This window comes from Bufo bufo, chromosome 5 (genome assembly GCF_905171765.1).
Source record: "Bufo bufo chromosome 5, aBufBuf1.1, whole genome shotgun sequence".
Classification (NCBI taxonomy): Eukaryota; Metazoa; Chordata; class Amphibia; order Anura; family Bufonidae; genus Bufo; species Bufo bufo.
Window position 1 is genome coordinate 89213883 of NC_053393.1, and position 22762 is coordinate 89236644.

General features: G+C 43.5%; 1 protein-coding gene across 1 annotated transcript in view; it reads left to right on the top strand.

Annotated features, from left to right (window-relative positions):
• The first annotated feature begins 717 nt into the window (after positions 1 to 717).
• PSKH2 (protein serine kinase H2) overlaps positions 718 to 22762 on the top strand; it is a 35878-nt gene continuing 13833 nt past the window's right edge. The window contains exon 1 of the mRNA XM_040432448.1: positions 718 to 959. Coding sequence (XP_040288382.1) covers positions 718 to 959 — 242 coding nt within the window. The remainder of the gene's footprint in view (positions 960 to 22762) is intronic.

Genomic DNA, 22762 nt, shown 5'->3' on the forward strand with positions numbered 1-22762 from the left:
CGTACTGCATCAACTCACACTAGATAATATGACACATGATTGAGCAGCATTTCATTTTTGCATCTCTAGCTTACTAAAACTATAGCAGAATCTACTATTTGAATGAGTGTGCATATGTCATATCTTTCCTTTCTTAGATGTTCTTAGCTGTAGAGAACTCCAGGAGCCACTTCTGGCCAAGGATGGCGGGTTGAAGTCCATATCATGCTGCTTATTCAGGCCATTGCAGCTACATCCATAAGGGAATTTAGACTGCGCCCCCTAGTGGGAGAACCAGCTGCTAGAATTTTGAACGTTACACTGATGTTGGACCATACCATAGAATCTCCATATTTAAGAAATAGATTTATAGAAGGTATTGATTGATGTACGCAGATACCCAGGTGGTTGGCTAAACTCAAAAAGTTCTAGAAAACTGTAGGTACGCTTCACAATCTGAAGAAACACTGACTGACGCAGGTGACAATACGCATCCTATCTGAAAACTTTCTCTCAGTTAATTAGGTTCCAACCGAGGTCAGATACGTTCTGCAAGGCTGCCTCCCCCAGCTACATGTCTATGTGTCACAGACTATGTACGCAGCCATTAGATGTTGTCATGGGCAGTGTGTAGGAGGAGCTGATATAGCTGTTCAAGAGAATCCTTGTTCTTTTTGTCTTGGGTAACTGGATGTGTGATGGGTCCTGGTCTCCTCCTTTTGCTCCTATCTACCTGAGATGGGGTGCGTAGTCAGCAGTAAGGTGCTCCCAGAAACCCTGGAACCTCCTCTCAAGAAGAACCCATACTACGTCAAGTGGATCAGTGCCATGGTCCCTGTTCAGTTCAATTGTGAGCCAGTGAAATGCAAGGCAGAATTCTGGGGGCTGCAAGAAGAACCTAAAAGAGATCGGGACATTGAGGAAAAAAAGAATCAAGTCGCCCGGTACCGTGCAAAATTTGACCCCAGAGTTACAGCAAGGCAAGTTTTTTCACGTTGATTTTGAAAATGTGGTATTGCATACAATTACAGTACATGCTTACATGTCTCTTGTGAGCAAGCAATGTTCATAGTGTGCACTATAGGTTAAGGTGTATTTGGTCGTATAGTATCTTGATGACAACTGGGTTGCAGGGGCGTAACTATAGGGGAAGCAGGGGAAGCGGCTGCTTTGGGGCCCTGACCCAGAAGGGGGGCCATCCAGGATGAGGAGGACTAAAGGATTTGGTCAGGGCCCCCTCAACAGTATTACACAATGAAAATATATACAGTGACAGTATAGACAGTGTAGAAAACGGATGGAACAGCTGCCGGCCCTGATCTGAGAGAGCGATCTTTACTAGCCACAGGAATGGGGGCGGCATGAATGGAAGGGGTTGCGAAAAAATTACTGGGGGAGGGGGGCCCCATTAAAAAATTTGATGTGGGGCCCAGTCATTTCTAGCTATGTCACTGCTGGGTTGATAGATCTTTCCAGGTCTTAGGGGTCAATGCCACCCTAAAGCCTCGTTTCCACTGAGCAGATCGGTTCGGGTCGGTACGGTACGGTTTGCTATTTTGGGTGTTTCCACTATGAAAGCGATCCATACAAGCGAACCGTACCGCACCATTCAGGGTCCTGCTTCAGATGTAGGGCCATAGAAAAATGAAACGGTTCGGTTAGGGCGGAGCTACTTGCGTCACACAATACATTCTCCTGATTGGCGGCCGGAATAACGTCAAATGTAAGCGCAACATAAAACACGAGCTGCTGGAAGACCTCCATCTTTGTTGTTTGTAGCGTCGCGTTTGTTGTCGCACTAGTGTGACGTCACGCTACGCATTTTTTTCTAAACCATGTATGGACCCGGCGGCCCGAGTTGAAGTGGAAACGCTCACCTAAATAGACCGGACCATTAAAAATCTTCCAAACTGTGCCGACCCGAACCGATCCCCTCAGTGGAAACGAGGCATAAATGACCATTTATTTATGGAAATGTATTGAATTGAACAATCAGATCTTAACAAACTCTCAGCGTTTTTGAAAAACGGTCTTAAAATATTCCTCAATGAACTCTAGCTTTTTTTCTTCAGCACTGGTCTTCTCTGGCTTATGGCTGGGGAAACGGGGTGCTAGAAAAATGATAAGCACATTTTTAAGTAATAGAGAAATGATGAGCTCATAGCTGGAGATTATATTTTCTGGCGCACAGACTGCCAGAAATACGCCAAATTTATTAAGACACCTGGGTCTCTTAATAAATTCGGTGCTTTTCACTCCAGTGGTCTTTAGACTAATGACTGCCCCTATGACTTTCCTTTATTTACATGTTTTTCAAAGGTTAGTCTTGATACATGATCCCAAAAGATATTCGCGCATAACACCTGAAAGTATTTTATATATATTTGAGGTAGACAATAATTTCCCCAAAAGTAAGGACAATATAAGGATATCACATTATGCTCATGGGATTATTTTGATGATATAAAATCAGAAGGCTGTGAACAGTTAAAAATTTCTTGTGCTTGCCATTAGGTTGACAACAAGCCATGACATTGACCTTATACCACTTCATCACCGGGCGATTTTATGTTTTTTTATTTTCGTTTTTTACTCCCTGTCTTTCCTGAGCCATAACTTTTTTATTTTCTATTTTCTCGAGATGAGCTGTAGTTTTTATTGATATCATTTTGGAGTGTGTGTACTTTTTGATCACTTTCTATTCATTTTTTGGGGGAGGTGAAGCAATGAAAAAATTGTGAATTTGCCATGAATTTTTTTTTTTTACATTATACCATTCAATGTATGAGATAAATTAATATTTTAATAGTTTTTGGTTGTGGCGATGCCTATGATGTTTGTTTTTTGAGTGTTTATTTTTATTTTGGGGAAAGGGGGATGATTTTAATCTTAATTTTATATATACAGTATATATATATATATAATTTAAAAAAATCTAAACTTGATTTTACTTTATTTCTTTAATTTTTTTTAGTCCCTCAAGGGGACCTCAACATGCAGTCAGAATTTTATCCATTACTGAATATAAAATTCAGTATATTTCAATGAAGTGCTACCACCTGCAGGCCTGCATTGGAATATACCATTACAGGCTCGGAGTGGCCCACAGGGGAATACCCCGTTGGGCCCCTGAGCAAAGTGGGCCCCTAGTTCCACACCCTTGCACAAGTGACACATTATAAAGTAGACTGACTGCACTACATATAGATAGGCAGCATACAGTATCTCAACCAGCCAATGTTCATATTAAAAACTGGGTAAATCAGGGATGCCCAACCAGCGGCCCTCCAGCTGTTGCAAAACTACAACTCCCAGCATGCCTGGACAGCCTACAGTTATTAGGGCATGATGGGAGTTGTAGTGTTGCAACAGCTTGGAGGGCCACAGGTTGAGCATCCCTGGGGTAAATTATTTATTAAACTACCCACCTTATTATTATAGATGCATCAGGTGGTTGAGATGACTTCTAGGTATAGAGGCATACTGGCCAGTATACTCTTTATCCAGGGACATGCTTTCTTGAAGTCACCGCAGGGACCCCATAATCAATCATCCTGTAGGGTCTTGCTGCTGCCTACCACTGTGTGAGCAGGTAATATCTGCATGTAGCTGTAATTCGGGCCCTCAGAATTAGTGATGAGTGGCAGGGGTCATATTCGAATTCGCGATATTTCGCGAATATTTAGTAGAATATTCGTCGAAAATTTGCAAATTCGAAAATTCTCGATTTTTTTTTACTCAAAAAATCGGAAAGGTAATCATTGTGTAATATGGGAATTTTCGGAATTCGAATTTTCGGAATTCGAATTTTCGGATTCGAATTTTTTATTGCGAATTTTTCAACTTACAACTATTAGACAAAGAAGATTATATCACTATATTAGCTAAATTGCTCTATTCGATTTTTTTTGAATATTCTCTATATTGCTATAACTTATTTTTTTCGAAAATTTGTAATATTCTAAAACAAGAATATATAGCAATATAGCGAATATTCAAAAAAAATGAATATAGAGCAAAATTCGCAAACACTACTACTCCTAAAGTCAAGTATATTGCAGCCTTCTTATTGGCCCACAAGCTAGAAGCAGTGAGGGATCATGTGTACTGTTAAAAAAATCCAAAAATAAAAAATAAAAAAATCTGAAAAAAATTCGAATATTCGAAATTTCGAATATATATATGACTATATTCGAAATTTTCGCGAATTTTAGAAGTACCTATATTCGCGATAAAAATTTGAAATTCGAATATTCGTGATCAACACTACTCAGAATGAATTTTACTGGTGGGCCCTAGGCACCCCAGTCCAACTGAGTAATAGGCCTAGGACACTTGTACCTTCTCTGGCCTATTACTACTATGGAACATCTTTTCCAATCGCAGTGATGGGAAGGTCTTCCTGCCCAGAAAACACATACTTTAGGGTTTTTTACCTTTCAGATGCCATGGTCATATTTGACTACTGCATCTGAGGGGCTAAATGTCTGTGATTGCAGACATTAGCCCCGGGTGTCTGCTGTCTGCTCTGGTGCCGGTGCCATAGTTAAAGACCTTACCGCGGTCCCTGACTTCTTCTAAAGTTTTGCGCTGTGCCATGTACTTCAGTATCAGCTGTACAGGAAAGAGGCTCGCTGGCAGTTCTCTTCTGTACTGTGAGCCTCTATGCTGTACTGTGCCAGATACTGTACTTAGCCCCAGATGTCTGCTATTGCGCCCATATTACTCTGGAGCGGGTGCCATCTTTAAAGACCCTACCACCGATGTATATCGTTTTTTGGCGGTAGGGAAGTATTTAAACAACCTGTATATCCTATAACATATACAGATTTACAGGGTAAGGCCTCATGCACACGACCGTTGTTGCGTTCCGTGTCCGTTGTTCCGTTTTCCGTGATTTTCTGCGGACCCATTGACTTTCAATGGGTCCGTTGAAAACTCGGAAAATACACCGTTTGTCATCCGCGTCCTAGATCCATGTTTCCAGTCCGTGAAAAAAATATGACCTGTCCTATTTTTTTCACGGACAACGGTTCGCGGACCCATTCAAGTCAATGGGTCCGTGAAAAAACACAGAGGCACACAAGATTGTCATCCGCGTCCGTGATCCGTGTCCGTTTTTTTCCTATCATTTTCAAGGCAAAATTGACTTCGATTTTTTTTTCACTTTTCATGTCTGGTGATCCTCCAAAAATCAAGGAAGACACATGGAAAAAAAAACAGAAACGGATCACGGAACAACGGAACCCCGTTTTGCGGACCGTGAAAAAATACTGTCGTGTGCATGAGGCCTTTTGGTAACTAGTATGACATACAGTATAATTTATATGACCTTATAAAACTAAGCAAGTGGCATCCATTGCACCCACTAAAGGGGCACTTTAACATCAAACTGGTGGCTGTAAGCAACAGTGCAGTTGATGGTCAATAGTATTCATGTACCCGGTCCTAGACTTGTAATGGTGCTGTGGAGCAGACTTTGTGATCCCTGGCCAGTTTTATGTAAATGTTTATTTATATATTTTCCACAGTTACTATAATGTATAAAATGGCTGAATTATTTAGAGGGCTAGTTTTAAACATAACATGTTGGCTATTTTTTTTAAGACAAATGGTTCCAAACCAGGGTTCTTATAAATGCTGAAGTTCCTCAGAACCTGGCCAGAGTTTTCTTGGAAGACCATAGTGGAAAGAGCTAGCATTGGTCCTGTCAAAGCAAAAAAAAATATAGAAAAATGTTTGGTATATGGACAGACAAAGCAGTCAATTATAGTCATTCAGATAAACCAAAACATTAAAGGGGTTGTCCAGGATTTTTAATATAGATGGTCTATCCTCAGGATTGGTGGGGTTCTGGCACCTTTACCATTTACTTTAAAGAGGACCTTTCACCCATTATGACATTGTGAACTAAGTATACAGACATGGAGAGCGGCGCCCGGGGATCTCACTGCACTTACTATTATCCCTGGGCGCCGCCCCGTTCTCCTGCTATGCCCTCCGGTATCTTCGGTCACAAAATTATGGTAGGTGGAGATTTCAGTCACTAAGTTATGGTAGGCGGAGTCTGCCCTTGTTCTGCTGTAGCGCTGGCCAATCGCATTGCAGAGCTCACAGCCTGGGAGAAAATAATCTCCCAGGCTGTGAGCTCTGCGCTGCGATTGGCCAGCGCTACAGCAGAACAAGGGCAGACTCCGCCTACCATACCTTAGTCTCCGCCTACCATAACTTTGTGACCGAAGATACCGGAGGGCATAGCAGGAGAACGGAGCGGCGCCCGGGGATAATAGTAAGTGCAGTGAGATCCCCGGGCGCCGCTCTCCATGTCTGTATACTTAGTTCACAATGTCATAATGGGTGAAAGGACCTCTTTAAATGAGTTTTATGGGAGTTCCCTATTTATGGCTTATTCCCAGGATAGGTCATCAATATATGAATAGTGGGGATCCAACTCCCAGCACCCTTGTCGTGTAGTTGTTTGAAGAGGATGTGGCATTTTGGTGAGCACTGTGGCCTCCTCACAGAACACCAAGCACACCACCATACAGTGTATAGAGCGCGTGCTTAGTATTGCAGCCCAGGCGCATTCACATTAATAGGACTGAGCTGCAAGTAGGCCACCCTGTTCTTCCTTTCTTGGTAGGAGTGGGCTGCTCCTGTTTCCTGGAGAAGAGCTGGAGGGAGAGAAGCACATGCCACAGCTCCTACTCCTAGGGACTGTATCCAGTTCTCCTGTGAGACCTTCACTCCAGAGAGATCATCAGAATCAAGAACACTGCTTCCAAGAAGCTTCCATGTGCCTAGACAGCAGAGTGATCAGCAAAACCACAGGGAAAACAGGTTAGACACCCATCAACCCAGAACAGGGGTGGGGAACCTCCGGCCCCCTGCCAGAACATATTGTGAAAATGCTAATGACCGCTGCCATTATGGAAGCGGTCATTAGCTTGCGGGAGCCACAGGAAGATGAAAACAGCACTGCACTGGCTGTCTTCACCTTCCCTGGTCTTCTGGCCGCATGCTGTGTCCTCACACATACAGTGTCAGGATGTAGTGCACGTAGACACACACTATGACCTGAAGCTGTGCGCTTTCAGGTCACAGCACAGCGCGGCGGGAAGAAGACCAGGGAGGGTAAGTGAATCTGTGAAGTGGCAACGCCGTCCGGGGCTGGAGAGGTAAGTTTATTATTTTATTTATTTGAAATGTCTGATTGGGACTGATCTGAGGCTAATGGAGGGTGGGGAGGGTCTGACGGGAGTCTGATCTTAGGCTGGGGTTCTTATGGGGGTCTGATCTGAGGCTGGGGGGTCTGATGGGGGCTGATCTGAGGCTGGGGGGTCTGATCTGAGGCTGGGGGTATGATTGGGTCTGATCTGAGGCTGGGGGTCTGGTAGGGGTCTGATCTGAGGCTGGGGGGGGTCTGATCTGAGGCTGGGGGGTCTGATCTAAGGCTGGGGGGTCTGATCTGAGGCTGGGGGGTCTGATGGGGTCTGATCTGAGGCTAGGGAGGGTCTGATCAGGGTCTGATCTGAGGTTGGGAGGTCTGATGGAGGAGTGATCTGAGTCTGGGGGTCTGATCTAAGGCTGGGGAGGGTCGGATCTGAGGCTGAAGTAGGCTGGTGGTCTGATAGGAGGCTGATTTGAGGCTGATGAAGGTGGGGGGCCAAATCTGAGGCTGGGGGTCTGATAGGGGTCTGATCTGAGACTGGAGGGCCTATTAAGGGTTTGGTCTGAGGATGGGGGTCTGATCTAAGGCTGGGGAGGGTCGGATCTGAGGCTGAAGTAGACTGGTGGTCTGATAGGAGGCTGATTTGAGGCTGATAAAGGTGGGGGGGCAGATCTGAGGCTGGGGGTCTGATAGGGGTCTGATCTGAGGCTGGAGGGCCTATTAGGGGTCTGGTCTGAGGATGGGGGTCTGATCTAAGGCTGGGGAGGGTCTTATCTGAGGCCGATGTAGGCTTGGGGGTCTGATAAGAGGCTGATTTGAGGCTGATGAGGTGGGGGGCAGATCTGAGGCTGAAAAAGGGACAAAGGTAGGGTCAGTTGCAAAGAAAGAGGCAGGGACAGTGGCAGGGAGAGTGAAAGCTTGGTAAACCCCTCTCTGGACCCCTCTGGGTTTAGCTTGGCTGCTATTAATGCCAAATAAAGAACTAAATCTATAACATTCTCAACTTAAATATTAGACTGCTATATGTGGTCAAAATGGCGCCTGTACTATTTGTAATATATAGTGCAGGCGCCATTTTGTGCTGCAAAAATACAGCGCTCTAGATTTTTTTAATTAAAGCGCAATTTCTGTAACTTACCCCTATTGACCAAATATAGCAGTCAAATTTTTAAGTTTAGAATTTTGTATGGCCCCCGAACCATGTTACAAATATCCAAATGGCCCTCTGCAGGAAAAAGGTTCCCCACACCTGACCTAGAACAACCATCAGGCCATACTAACTCCAAGCCTGAATCACATAGTGGACTCCATTATCCACAAGTGCCTGCAAGTGCCATTTAATTGCCACACAACCAGCAACTATACCTCCTCATCTGGTGCCAGAAACTGCACTTTGTACTTAATACCACTGGATGTACCACACGTTATATATTGCACAAGTAAGGGTACTTTCACACTAGCGTCTCACAAATGTATTGAAATACCAGATCCGTCTCTCCGGTTGTCATCCGAAAAAACGGATCCGGTATTTATCTTTCTCACATTTTTAAAGGTCTTCGCATGCGCAGACCGCAAAACCGGATCCGTTTTTCCGGAACACTTAGGGCCGGATCCGGCATTAATGCATTTCGATGTAAAATAATGCAGGATCCGGCATTCCGGCAAGTGTTCCGGAATTTTGGACAAAGAAAATACCGCAGCATGCTGCGGTATTTTCTTAGTCCAAAAACTGTACAGTGACTGAACTGAAGACATCCTGATGCATACTGAACGGTCTCTCCATTCAGAATGCATTAGGATAAAACTGATCAGTTTTCTTCCGGTATTGAGCCCCTAGGACGGAACTCAATACCGAAAAAGAAAAACGCTAGACTTTTACTTCTGACTTGATTCTACAAACTACATTTCCACTGCACTGATCATCAGCCTGAGGGAGTACACCATGACAAAACACCTCATTAGGGCCCCTACCACTCCCAATCTCTGCACTGGCTCCTCAGGTGCCCACTGCAGTTGGACCCCAACTGACCTGATATTGATGATCTGTCCTGAGGATAGGCCATCAACATTGAACATCTGGAAAACCCCTTTAAAGGAAGTATCCCTGCAGCTACCAGTTTCATTCACGACACAATGGACATAGTTGCTCTGAAACAGCTGAGGAGGGTGCGGTTGTTTGACCCCCAATGATCACATATTGATGACCAATTCTAAGGTTACACCATCCACATTAAAGGGAATCTGTTACCAGCGACCTCCATATCCAACTGTTGGCATAGACACATACTTGTGATTCATTAAAATGCAGTTTTTCTTTTGTTGATCTCGAGTTATGATACTTTTTCCTAATATGCAAATTAGGCCTTTGGTGCACACAGCTGCTCTTGTTGCACCCAAGCTCCACTCATTTCTGTGGCCAGTCCCTCCCTGGCTACTTTGATTGATAAGGCCAAGCAGTGGCAAATTAGCCAGGGAGGGGCTGGTCACAGAAATGAGTGGAGCTTGGTGCAACAAGAGCAACGATGATGCCCTAATTGCACCAAATGCCTAATTTGCATATGACGAAAAAGTATCATAACTCGACAACAGCGCTTCAGATTAACAAAAGAAAAAACACAGTTTTAATTAGGTGAACCACAGCTATTTGGCTATGCAATAGTTTGAGAGGGAGGTCGCTGGTGAAAGGCTCCCTTTAGAATCCTGGGCAATCGCTTGATGCTTTTCACGTTCAGGTTTTCAGATACACAATTTGAAGCTAAAATCAGGTGTGTATCATAAAGGAAGATTACACTCCATTATTACACACTGTGGACTTTGGTCTCACAGTATCCAGTGAACATGTGCTGCAGAGGACACAGGCTGCAGCGCATGCTCAGTGGATACTGTGAGACCAAAGCCAACAGTATGGAATATAATGCACCGGATGGACCAGAGAGCATGCCTGCAGAACACAACTGTGATGTCAAGGTAGAGGGGTGGGATGGTTCGGAAGATATCGGGAGGCGCTGGAATTAGCTAGAATCGGTGGAGCTTGGGCACTTTGAAATCTCAAACCCTCCCAGCTGGGCACTTTGTGCCTAATTAGCGTATATTTTTCTTATAGATTATAGAATAAAGTTTGTTTCCTGGATGATGAAGTCAAAGTGTAGGGACATAAAGATATGTTGGCGATGGTGTTTAAGTGTACTACAGTTTATTGCTGGATGACCTATCCAGAAGATAGGTCATCGGTGTAAAACTCCTTTTAAATGTGAAATGTAGGTAACAGATTCCCAAGTGTAAGGATTCCCAAGTGTAAGGATTAAATTAACTAGACAACTGGTTCTGAGTATCTCACAAACAGTTTTGTGGGATGTTCCAGGTATGCAATGGGTAATACCAAAAGTGGTCAAAAGAAGAAAAAACGGTGAACCAAGAACAGAGTCATGGGTGCCCAACACTCATTAATCCATGCCAGATACTTTGCGATTTTGAGGATTTAAAGAATCTGTTACAAATGTTTTGGTGCCATATACCACAGGACACCTTCAGAGACCTTGTAAAGTCCATGAGTTGATGGGTCAGAGCTGTTTTGGTGGGACCTATCCGAAATTAGGTAGATAGCTTAAATGTTATGACTGATGAGGAGATGGCTAACAATGAATTAGAAGTAGTGGTAGAAATAGGACAGTTTTCTAGGGTTAAAGGGGTTCTCTGATATTTTATTACTAATGAACTACCCTCTGGACCCCCACTGATCAGCTGTTTGAAAAGGCACCGCTGCTTGCACTAGTGCCGCGGTCTTTTCACAGCTTTTCCTTGGCCACTGACGACACATTCATTGTTCACGTGGCCTAGGAGCAGCTTAGCCCCATAGAAGTGAATAGAGTGCAGTACCAAACACAGCCACTGCCTTCTCAAAACAGCTGATCGGCGGGGGTCCCGAGTGTCGGACCCCCACCAATCAGATACTGATGACCTATCCTTGGTTAATAGGTCATCAGTAAAAATCTAAATCCTGGAAAACACTTTTAAGAAACAATAATTACCTAAGTGCAGCAGAAAATAACCCAACTGTGAGTTCACTTTGGAAGCAAGGACTTACCAGTAGGGTCCATTTATTTACAATCTATTTGATGTTAGTGAAGCCATGGTCTGTGTGACATTACGATATATTAAAGTGGTGGGCCCTCACAATAATATTCTCTAGTGGGCCCAGTCCAACACTGATCTAACCCGTGTCTTCAAATAACCAACTTTGACTTCAAGTGGATAACCCTGTTTTATACCTTACAGCCTTTTTTTTTTATAGGTTTGTGTTCTTTATTCTTTAACTGCCTGATAGGGTTTGCAGCGGCAAAAGCAATAATTGGTGAAAAAAATGTTCTTGTGACATTAGGACTTCCTTGAGATAGATTGGTTTATAAAGGACTAACTACATAACTTCATTTAGGCACAGTCTGCATGTAAGCAGTCATTGTGAACCAGAAGGGACTTTTAATATATTTTGTGCCCCGTCATACTATAAAATAAAGATGTTTTAGGTCAGTTAACTGAGACCTTTTCTTTTTTCTGCTGTGAAATCGTGGAACCATGAAGGCTTTTGAGTGATGACAGAAAAGATATGTCATCTGCATTTGGCTGTACAAGTCCAGGCAAGCAAGATTGTAGAACACATCAAGGTCTATATATATTCTTGCGTTATGCAAATTATCATCGGTTTCTTGCATAGTTTACATTAAGTAACTATTTAAGTCATTTTGTTTAATCAACCTGCTAAAGATATAAGTATAGAAATAGCTGCTGTCCCCTGAAATTTCCCAACATTGATATTGTGAGTCTATACGAAATGTGCTTCTTATAATTGATGATGTTACAGGCAATTATCAGGAACAAACCGTTCTTTCCCAATAATTGCCTGATCTTCAGAGAAGATCTTCATGCAGCAATCATATGCTCTGTATGGGGACTTGTGATCACTACTGTGATTGCTTGTCCCCATAGAGAATGATTGTTACTCGGCAGCAGATACTTGTTTACATAAGGAGATGTGCTGAACAGAAATTATGATTTTTTTGTTTTGACCAAAAGACACAAAAATGCTCGATCGACAGGTGATCACTGGCACCCTTACATAGGCCAATTATGGGGAACAAGCGTTTGTACAGACATTCATCATCGATAACTGGCCCCATTATTGGTCAGTGTAAAAGGACCTTAAAGGGAATCTGTCAGCAGTTTTATGCTGCAAGGTTCTAACAGCTCTAACACATGCCAATGAGTCCTGATATTCATCAGCTTTTGGCTTTCTCCCCCCCTGCTACTGATTGACAGTTTTTTGTTTTATGAACTGAGTTATCAGCAAAAGGGTGGAAAAAATTTGAAGCTCATGAATATTTAGGACTCATTGGCATGTGCTGGAGTGTTCAATACAAGATTTTATCAAAACGGCTGAATCAATAAAAGAAAGAGCATTTTGTTAAGGGGATCTGTCACTAATTTGTGTTGCTCTTAGTTAGGACACTATAAAACTGGTGACAGATTCCCTTTAATGGTGCATTTACACAGCCCAATATTCGGGCTGATTATCGGGAATAAACATTCCTATGAACGCTCATTCCCGAGAATCGTCCTGTGTTAAGATTCCACAGATCACCCGATGAACGAGCAAAAATGCTTGTTCAGTGGGTGAAATGATCGGAGGTGTGGACCCCTTAATCGCAGGGGTGCTGTCTAAACAGTACTCTGCTGCCCAGGGGCAATGATTTTGGGGACAGCAGCAGCGATCACTCGTCTTCATACTGTGGCGTTGAGTGGTGCTGCACCTCCACTTAACAATCAGCCAACTGTCTGGAGCGCTTCTTTGCTGATAATTGGCTGCTCATCGTTATGTATAAATGAAGATTAAAGGGGTTATCCAACCCCTAAAATGCCCCCCCCATATGCCTGGGTCCCTCACACACAATGTACTTACCTCGCTTCCCGGCACCCGTGTTGCTTCTGAAGCCCGTACGGCTGCTGCATCTCATTGTGTGCGGATAAAAACATCCCCTGCGTTGGGGGGGGGGGCAGCCTATAGCAGGCGTTGATGGGGACGAGCCTCCCTATCATTACCCGCGATGCTAGGGAGGCTTGCCCCCATTACCGCCTGCTATTGGCTGACCCCTCCCCCCCCCCGAATGTTTTTATCTGCGCACAGGGAGATGCAGCAGTGGCTGTGCAGGCCTCAGATGTGACGTGGGTGCCAGGAAGCGAAGTAAGTACAATCTGTGTGAGGGGCCTGAGCATATGGGGTAAAATTTCAGGGGTCAGATAACCACTTTAAAGGTTATGTACACCTTTGGGGGCAATTTTCTTTTATTATGGCACTGCGCTCATTTTGAGCTAAAAAACTTTTTTTTAATTGGTGTTTATTAGAAATATGGAACCCTATTTTCTGTACAGAGCTGAGATGCTCTAATAAAGGGATCTGAATTTTCTTTCTTTTCCGTCAGCCAGCTAATCTGACTGGCTCCCTATTTCTGCTCTCTGATATTATAACACTCATTATAGCTCAGTTGTTATCTTACTGATAGGAATGTGGCTTAAATAAGTGTTTATGACCTCTTAGTAATTTAGAGATAAGGGTTAGATGAACAGCACAAAGTGAAAGTGAAAAGTACAATTCACACAGCTAGACAAACGGTTAACTCTTTGTGACAGAACGGCTCAATATTTTCAATAAAAGCCAATTGAAAAAATAATTTTTAGCCAAAAATGAGTAAAATGCAATCATAAAAAAATTGCCTCTGAAGGTGTACATAGCCTTTAAGCCTATATTTGTGTGGATTATGAATATTAATTGTCTTCTAATATACATTGACCTCTCAACCACTAATAATAAGAAATTTTGTTTATGTAAACCACCACCAGAGCTTCACATAGGGCATAGAGGAAGAGATAAATTACATTACAATAATCTAGTGCTGGACTGGTGGTCTGGAACCCTAGGAATCAACACACCCTGTTGTGATTCCTCAGCATGTACGGGGCCTACAGGGGAGAGCATTCAGATAATGATTTAGCTCATGTTTCTTTCTTCATAACATCTTTTTTTTTTAGGCAGTCTTGAAGCCAAGCATGACAACAGAAGAAAAATAGGTTTATGGTATTACATACACATTACAAAATGCCTTTGCAGCGACCTGGCCGCAGGGGCGATATGTGTGAGTTGTGGTGGGCCGATGGGGGTAGTAGTAGTTTTACTGTTACGGTTAGCAGAGCTCCATGGGCCGGCGTGCAGTGAATGGAAGGACAGCACCAGTTTCTTCGGGGGACACTCTGTTGTCCAGGGACTCCCGCCAGATGGTGGTTAAGGTGCCCTTGGTGGAATGGGTTTTTAAGGTGCAGGGGAGGAAGGGTCCCTGGTGTTCGTGACCCCAGCACCTTTGCACACAATAAGGAGACCAGTTCTCTTAACAAATTCCCAGTACTTTACTGAAATTGATCCAAAGGTCATTCATGTGCGCAAAAGTCATTTACAACAAGGCAGCTTCTACAATGGTTCAGGTTGGTTCCAAAAAGTTGCATTAGGGGTAGTTTTCTATAACAATCAATCCCTTGTTTCTCCAGGCTGGAGGGATGTACTATCTCTGCTGTACGGCATAGTCATATACTTCTGTATCTTCTAGGAATACTATCTCCTGACAGGTGGCCTTTCTGTCTCTGGTTTTGGGTTGCAGCTGGTAGCTTAGAATCTCTCCACCAAATGCAAAGGAGACTAGAGCCTGATAAACGACAATTACCTTCCTTTGTCAATATTCTCACTCTCTCTCTGGGTTGCCTGGATTTTCTGTAATCTTTCCCTACTATGGGCTGGTACATGGAACTAACTCTGGAGTTTTGATAACTCTCCAAAATGGCTGCTGAGGTGTAGCATTTTTCCTTAGACATCACACTCTCCTCCTCCTTCTTCTCTTCTCAGAGAGCAGGGGGGAGTCAGCATTATGGGAACTCAGGCACAAACACATTTTCATGAAACACAATCATAATATTAAGCAGTGTGTTTCAGGACACTGCATTCCCTTCTACCTTAATATAAGCCGTCCTCGGCGCACTCTCGCCACGATGATGCGTCACCTGAAAAATATAAAAAGAGCATGCATGCATATACACAGTACCATTACCCCATTCTTGTGTTTTCTCTTTGGCTGCAAGAGAATTGGGTTAGGCATATACATCAGGGTAAGTGACAGGGGCCATAGTTTCTCTTGTAACTGGGGATCTGGGGGCGCTGACCTGGCTCAGCGGACAGTAAGGACCAGGATAGTCCATAATGTAAACAAAAAGCAAAATTCTCAGGAGGCTCACAGGGCATGAGTCCATTCCCTGGGCATAAAGCATAATGGTTGCAGAACATCACGGAGGGCTTTAGTACGTCAAAGTTCATCTCTGGGCACATGACTTAAATGTTGCAGAACAAGGGCAAAGGAGTCTTTAGAGAGTCATTAGAGCAAGGCAAATAATCAAGGCAATGTGTCTCTTACCCTGTCTCTGTAGCTCCAAATGATGCGGGAATGCAATAACAGTTAATCCTGGTACCGGGCAGGTGGTTTTCCCTTGGTAGGCCGGTCGGATCTCCGAAGTGGCTGTGACTCTACAGGCCTTGGCTCTTGGTAACTTGGTACATATTAAGCTAGCGAGGATCCTTCACTAGGTAGTTTTTCTGACTGAAGTAGGGCTGTATTAGTCTTTGCGGAAACAAGAAAGTTAAGCCACGGTGTAAGGAACCACTGTAGGGGATCTGAGTCTAATAATAGTTTTCCAATAGACTATGTTGATTCCACTGGATCAGGTGACTTTTCGGGCAATTGTTCTGTGGATGGAGTTTCTTCTTGGACAATTTCTTTCAAACACAACTTGAGACGGTTGCGATACACTATTTGTGGTGCTCTGTTCTCTTTGGTGATTTCGTAGATATCAGTCTCAGGATTAGAAATACCTGTGATGGTGTAGGGTTCTCTTTCCCATTTACTATCCATCTTACTAGTGCGATGATTATTTTTCAGCCACACATTGTTACCAATTTTTAAGGGTTCTGCTTTTGCTTTTCGCGTGCATTCGCCATGCGGATCTGGACAATCTCTTGGGCATCAGCTAGGAGTTGTTGATGTTCACTCACCCAATCTGTTTGTGGTAAAGGATTGATGGAATCTGGAACTTGTACATCCAAGGTGAGATCTGCAGGTAATCTGCCTTGACGGCCAAACATAAGGTAATATGGGGTGCATCCAGTAGAACAATGGATGGTATTGTTGTAAAGATACATCAGTTGAGGTAGTAGAGTTGGCCAATCAGTTCTTTTAGGAGGTGGTACAGCTCTCAACATTTCAATCAAGGTTTGGTTCATTTTCTCACAAGTCCGTTACCTTGAGGAAGGTAAGCTGTTGTTCTCATCTTCTGACAATTGTGAAGTGAACATAGTTCATGAAAGAACTGGGATTCAAAGATGGATCCTAGATCTGTGAGAATCTTTTCAGGGCATCCATAGGGCAACAGGAAATTCTTCCAGAAAACATTTGCGGTGGTTTTGGCTGTCAAGTCTTTAACAGGTACCGTACAGCTACTACGAATTTGGTGTAGTGATCAATTATTGTCATGGCATAGGTATACGTGAACGAGTTGATTCTAGCTTTACGTGATCAATGGCCACTATTTCTTGAGGTGTTCGGCTTATAATGGGATGTAATGGTGCTCTTTGGTCATGTCTCTCATTTCTTCCAATGGCACAAGTAGAACATTCTCGACACCAATTTTAAATATCTTCTCTCATTTCAACCCAATAAAATCTTTGGCGGATGATAGCTTCTGTTTTTTGTACACCAAAGTGTCCTGACCTATCGTGGTACATTTCAAGGACAATTCTGGCATCTCGGCGTGGTACTATAATTTCATGCAGCCAATCATTGGTGATGGGATCTAGGGTTCTTCTTAACATTAGTCCTTTCTGCATGAACAGTAGCTTTCTGTGTCTCCATAGCTTGAGCAGCTCTAGATCTGCATTCTTTCTTTAGATTCTTTCGGGTGTTCTTCCACTAGTGAAGAAATCTTGTAGCTCATCTAATACTTGACTTTCGGCTTGCAATTTGATCCACCTTTCTATCTCAACTTAACCAAATGTCTTCCTGTTCAGTAGGGTCTTCTCTGGTAGGCAGGCGGGATACGGCATCTGCATTTTCATTTGACTTGCCTGTTCTGAACTTGACCACAAAGTTGTAGTTGGCAAGTCGTGAGGTACATCTTTGTTCTAAGGCTCCTAACTTTGTTGAGGTGCGCCAGCGGGTTGTTATCAGTATAGGCCACAAATGGTGTTGCTGCGAGGTAGTCTTTAAATTTTTCAGTGACAGCCCAGTGAATTCCAGCTTTAAGGAACTGTAGTTCTGGTCATTTCTCTTGGCACCTTTAAGAGATCTGCTGGCATAAGCAATTACTCTCTCCTTACCTTCTTGCAGTTGAGACAGGACAGCTGCCCAGGCTGGAAAGAGATATCTCTGTCTTCATTCCATTCGATTGGTCTCTGGGCTTTCTGGTACTTCTTGGGATGTCCTCTCAGGAATTCTTGTATCGGTTCAGCAATCTGGGCGAAGTGAGGGATGAAATATCTGTAGTATACTGCAAAACTAAGAAAACTTCTCACTTCTTTTACTGTGGTAGGAGTAGGCCAATTCTGGACTGCAGCTATCTTCTCTGGATTAACACCTTTTGAACTAACAACATGTCCCAGGTACTTGACTTCTGGGTTTAGTAGGTAGCACGAATTAATCCGTGCTTGATGAGGACTTGAAAAATGTCTGCAAGATGTTTTAAGTGGTCTTCATAGGATTTAGAGTAGATGATGACCTCATCTAGGTATAACAAGACAGTTTCAAAGTTCTTGTGGCCTAAACAGCGTTCCATTAGTCTTTGGAAAGTTCCAGGTGCATTGCAAAGTCCAAAAGGCATGTAGGTAAATTCAAATAGGCGCATAGGGGTATGCTGTTTTTTCACGTTCTTCAGGAGCCATAGGTACCTGCCAGTACGCACTGGTTAAATCCAGAGTAGAAAAGTAAGCTGAGGATCCTAATGCTGTCAAGGACTCCTCGATTCTTGGTAAAGGATAGGCATCCTTGTGGGTTATGCTGTTATTCTTCCTGTAGTCTACACAGAACCAAATGTTACCATCTTTCTTTCGGACAAGGACTAGAGGTGCAGCCCATGGATTTTGGCTGTCTTTTATGCTTTTTAATTCTTCATCTCCTGGATCATCTTTTTCACAGATTGGTACATAGTTGGTGGTATAGCTTGGTACCTTTCTTTGATTGGAGGGTGTGAACCAGTAGGGATGGTGTGCTTGATTACACTGACTTCTCCATAATCTGAATTATGTTTACTGAAGGCTTGATGATGTTCCTTCACGACTTTTAAGACTCCTTCAATTTGTTCCTCAGGTGTAGAAGTGTCTCCCACATGGAGTTCTTTCCACCATAATGTATTTGGAGTATGATCTTGAGTATTCAGCTTATGAGTAGACTGTTCAGTCGTAGCTACTGGTACACTGATAACATCTTGAAAAGTGACTTGAATCAGTTGAGCAACAGGGTAGTGCTTGGTCAAGGTTATACTGCTACTACTTAAGTTCAGGAGAAGAATTGGCACTTTACCTTGGGAAACAGTCAATAGGCTTCTTGCAGCTCGGACTAGAGGATGGTCTTCCAGGTTGATAGGTTCTACTAGGGCTTGGTAGTCTTGACCTGGGATTCCGGGAGCGGCTCGGCACCATAGGAGTGTTTCAGTATTGGGTTTCAGGATCACTGGTTGGTTACCATTGATGCGAGCACGGCAAATCTCTCCTTTCTCATTAGCAAATTTCTGTTCTGCACTTAATACACGGATGGTCTGTTGTATCAACTTTTTTGAGGCAGGTGAAGTGGTAAGCATGGACTTGTGTAAAGCTTCAAGGATTTCAGTATAACAGTTCCTAAGGACATTCATTCCTAGGACTACTGGAACAATGATACCTTGTTGGAGTAGTGTGGTTCCTCCCACTTTAAGAGTCGGCTCCCAGTATCCATGCACTGGCACAGGTTTTCCATTGCTGGCTAAAATGCTGAGCCAGGATTCTGGTGGCTGTGTCAGCTGGTCATGGTCCCAGTATTTCTCAAATGCAGTCTGTTGGATAGTTGTGACTTAAGATCAAAGGGAAACCCATTGATTCGGAGAAACACTTCTAGGCGGGGTCCTACATATCTGGGCATCCAGCTGGGATCTTCTGGACTTACTGCTCTACCTCCCGAGGGGTGGTCCTCGGCCATGGGGGTCAACCTTTTAAACTGCCAGCACATCCTTTCTGTATGGCCTGGCTTGTGACAGTATCTACAAATGGGGCCCTTTTTTGCTCGTTAAAAAAGCGGTCAGTGGATCATCTACCATTGTTTCTGTGATAAGTCTCTTTATCATCAGGAGGGAAACGTTTCCTTCGTAATGGTATCTCATCCTCCAGCAATAAGGGTTTCTCCCACTGTTCTAGTTTTTGGCATACTTTCTCCAGACTTTTGGTTGGGAGGTTGACTTGATCTGTCAGGGCAGCAACTGCATCAGGAACTGGAGCTTGGGCTTCCTGACTAAGTATAGGGTGATGTTTTGGAGATGTAGAATGCTTACTCACAGTCATTTCAGCAGGCCTAGCAGGCTCTGGTTGTGGTTATTTCCCCAGAATACTTATAGCTAGCTTTCTAAAGTCTAGGAAGGTAGAACTTGGGTGCTGTGCATCTAACATCTTTAACTGTATCTTTAAGGTTTCTGTCCTAACACCTTCAATGAATTGTTCTCTCAGCGTTTTATCTTGATCCTCTGCTTCACGGGGTCTACCTGTATAACAGTTTGCAGGGCTTCCTGTAAGGATAATGCAAAGTCTCTGAGTGACTCACCAGGCTGCTGTCTCTTGCTGAAGAATCTCATCTTGACCTCTGACAAAGTCATGGGTTCAAAAGTGGCATATAGTTTGGATGGACAAATGTCTTTTTTTGGCCTTATATACTATGTTACTATAGAGTCTACTGTTCTTTTCTCTGAGCTTGGCCAGGATTTCACTTCTCTGAGGGCAGCACCTTCCAATTGTGCAATGAGGATTCCCATTTGTTGTTCTGCTGACATAGAGTACAATCTGAATACAGCCAAAATGTTTTCTAAAAATTCTCTTAAAGTATGAGCTTCCCCAGCATATCGTGGGAACCAGGGTGCTCCTAGAAAATAAGGCATTGTTAAGGGCATCATGCTTGGTGCAGTGGTGGCTAGCGATGCACTGGGACTATCTGCGGCTAGCTAGTCCAGGCTGCTCACTATCTCATTGTTCAGACATGGCAATGACAGTCTTTCAATATAATGCAAGTTAAATGCAGTTTTACACACTTTTTGTGTTGAGTTGCTATGGGCAACCACTACTTTATAGGCTTCTTGCCCTTTAAGAGTTGCAGCGACAGCTTGATATAGAGAAGTATGGTGCTCTGTAAGGCAGATTGTGGTCCCAAACAGTCCTTATTAAGGTTAATTTCCCCAACTGTACTCACTCAGACCCTCTAGGCTGATTCTCAGGATCCAGTGAAGCTGTAACTGTATTTTTCCCTTTTCCAAGATGGCTGCTGCTTTCACTTCCTGTAGGGGTACAGTCAGTTTCTTTGTACTTCTGGGAACTTGCACCCAATACTTTAGTTTCTCCTGCTGCAAGGATGGTTCCTTTGTGGACTGGCTGTTTGTTTCCCACCCCTCTGCTTGGTGGAACAATCTTTTCCCTCAGTATGTGAGGACCAAATCCAAGATGGCTGATTAACCCCTATTTTGCCACAGTGCTGCAACTAATGCAGATTCACCCTTCCCAGCAGCAAATAAATGCAATAAAGTCACTTGTATGGGGTTTTACAGATGCTGTGGGCTTCAGTAATGGTCTGAGAGCACATATATATTGTCTATACTAAGGCACAGAGGATATTGATATCCTGTTTACATAATGCGCAAAGGATTTTGATCCTGTTCGTGATGCCAATTAATATGCAGCGACCTGGCCGCAGGGGCTATATGTGTGAGTTGTGGTGGGACGATGGTAGTAGTAGTAGTTTTACTGACGGTTAGCAGAGCTCCATTGGCCGGCGTGCAGTGAATGGAAGGACAGCACCAGTTCTTACGGGGCACACTCTGTTGTCCAGGGACTCCTGCCAGATAGTGGTTTAGGTACCCTTGGTGGAATGGGTTTTTAAGGTGCAGGGAAGGCAGGGTCCCTGGTGTTCGTGACACTAGCACCCGCTAGTGCATATAGGTGATAAGTTTGCACAATAAGGAGAGCAGTTCTCTTAATTAATTTCTAGTACTTCACTGAAGTTGATCCAAAGGTCATCAATGTGCGCAAAAGTCATTTACAGCAAGGCAGCTTCTACAATGGTTCAGGTTAGTTCCCAAAAGTTGCATAAGGGGTAGTTTTCTATAACAATCAATCCCTCTCCCTTCTTTCTCCAGGCTGGAGAGATGTACTATCTCTGCTGTACTGTATAGTCATATACTTCTGTATCCACTCTAGGAATACTATCTCCTGACAGGTGGCCTTTCTGTTTCTGGTTATGGTGGGCAGCTGGTAGCTTAGAATCTCTCCACCAAATGCAAAGGAGACTGGAGCCTGATAAACGACAATTACCTTCCTTTGCCAATATTCTCACTCCCTATCTGGGTTGCCTGGATTTTCTGTAATCTTTCCCTTCTATGGGCTAGTACATGGAACTAACTCTGGAGTTTTGATGACTCTGCAAAATGGCTGCTGAGATGCAGCTTTTCCCCAGACATCACACTCTCCTCCTTCTTCTCTCCTCTCAGAGAGCAGGGTGGAGTCAGCCCTGGGAGGTTTGTTAGAACCTTCCCCTCCCTATGCAACTTTATTGGAACTCAGGCACAAGCACATTTTCATGAAACACAATCACAATATTAAGCAGTGTGTTTCAGGACACTGCACCTTCACTTATAGTCCCCAACATTTTTGTAAAAAGTTGAGGCCAAGTCATTCTTGGCACCCATTGGAGGTTTGGATTCTGAACTTAGCAGTAGAAGATCATAGTAATTGATTTTAGCTGTATGCGGTTGCTGAAAGAAGCAAGTAATGATCCTCTGCCTTTACTGATTAGATATACATTTTAAGGGTCTTGACTATCACTTTAATGAAACCTACTAATAGGGTCATAACCAAACGAAACTCACATCTTCGATCACCATAAAGCCTCTTGCACACAGCCATATCCGTTTTGCAGTCTGCAAACCGTGGATCAGCAAAACATTTCCTGTCCTGCACTATTGTAGAAATGTCTACTCTTATCGGCAATATGGACAAAAATAGGACATGTTCGGCACCATGTGCTGTCCACATCTTTTGTAAATGAATGGGTCCACATTCGATCTGCAAAAAATGTGGATCGGATGCTAAAAAAAAATATGGTCATCTGCATGGGGCATAAAACTAACACCACCTGTGAACATCTGCATACAGTATGTTTTACTATAATTGATAAACTTAACTTTTAGGGCTTGTTCACACAGTATTTTCCGTGTGGGGATTTCCACAGCACATCTCTTAGGCTAATT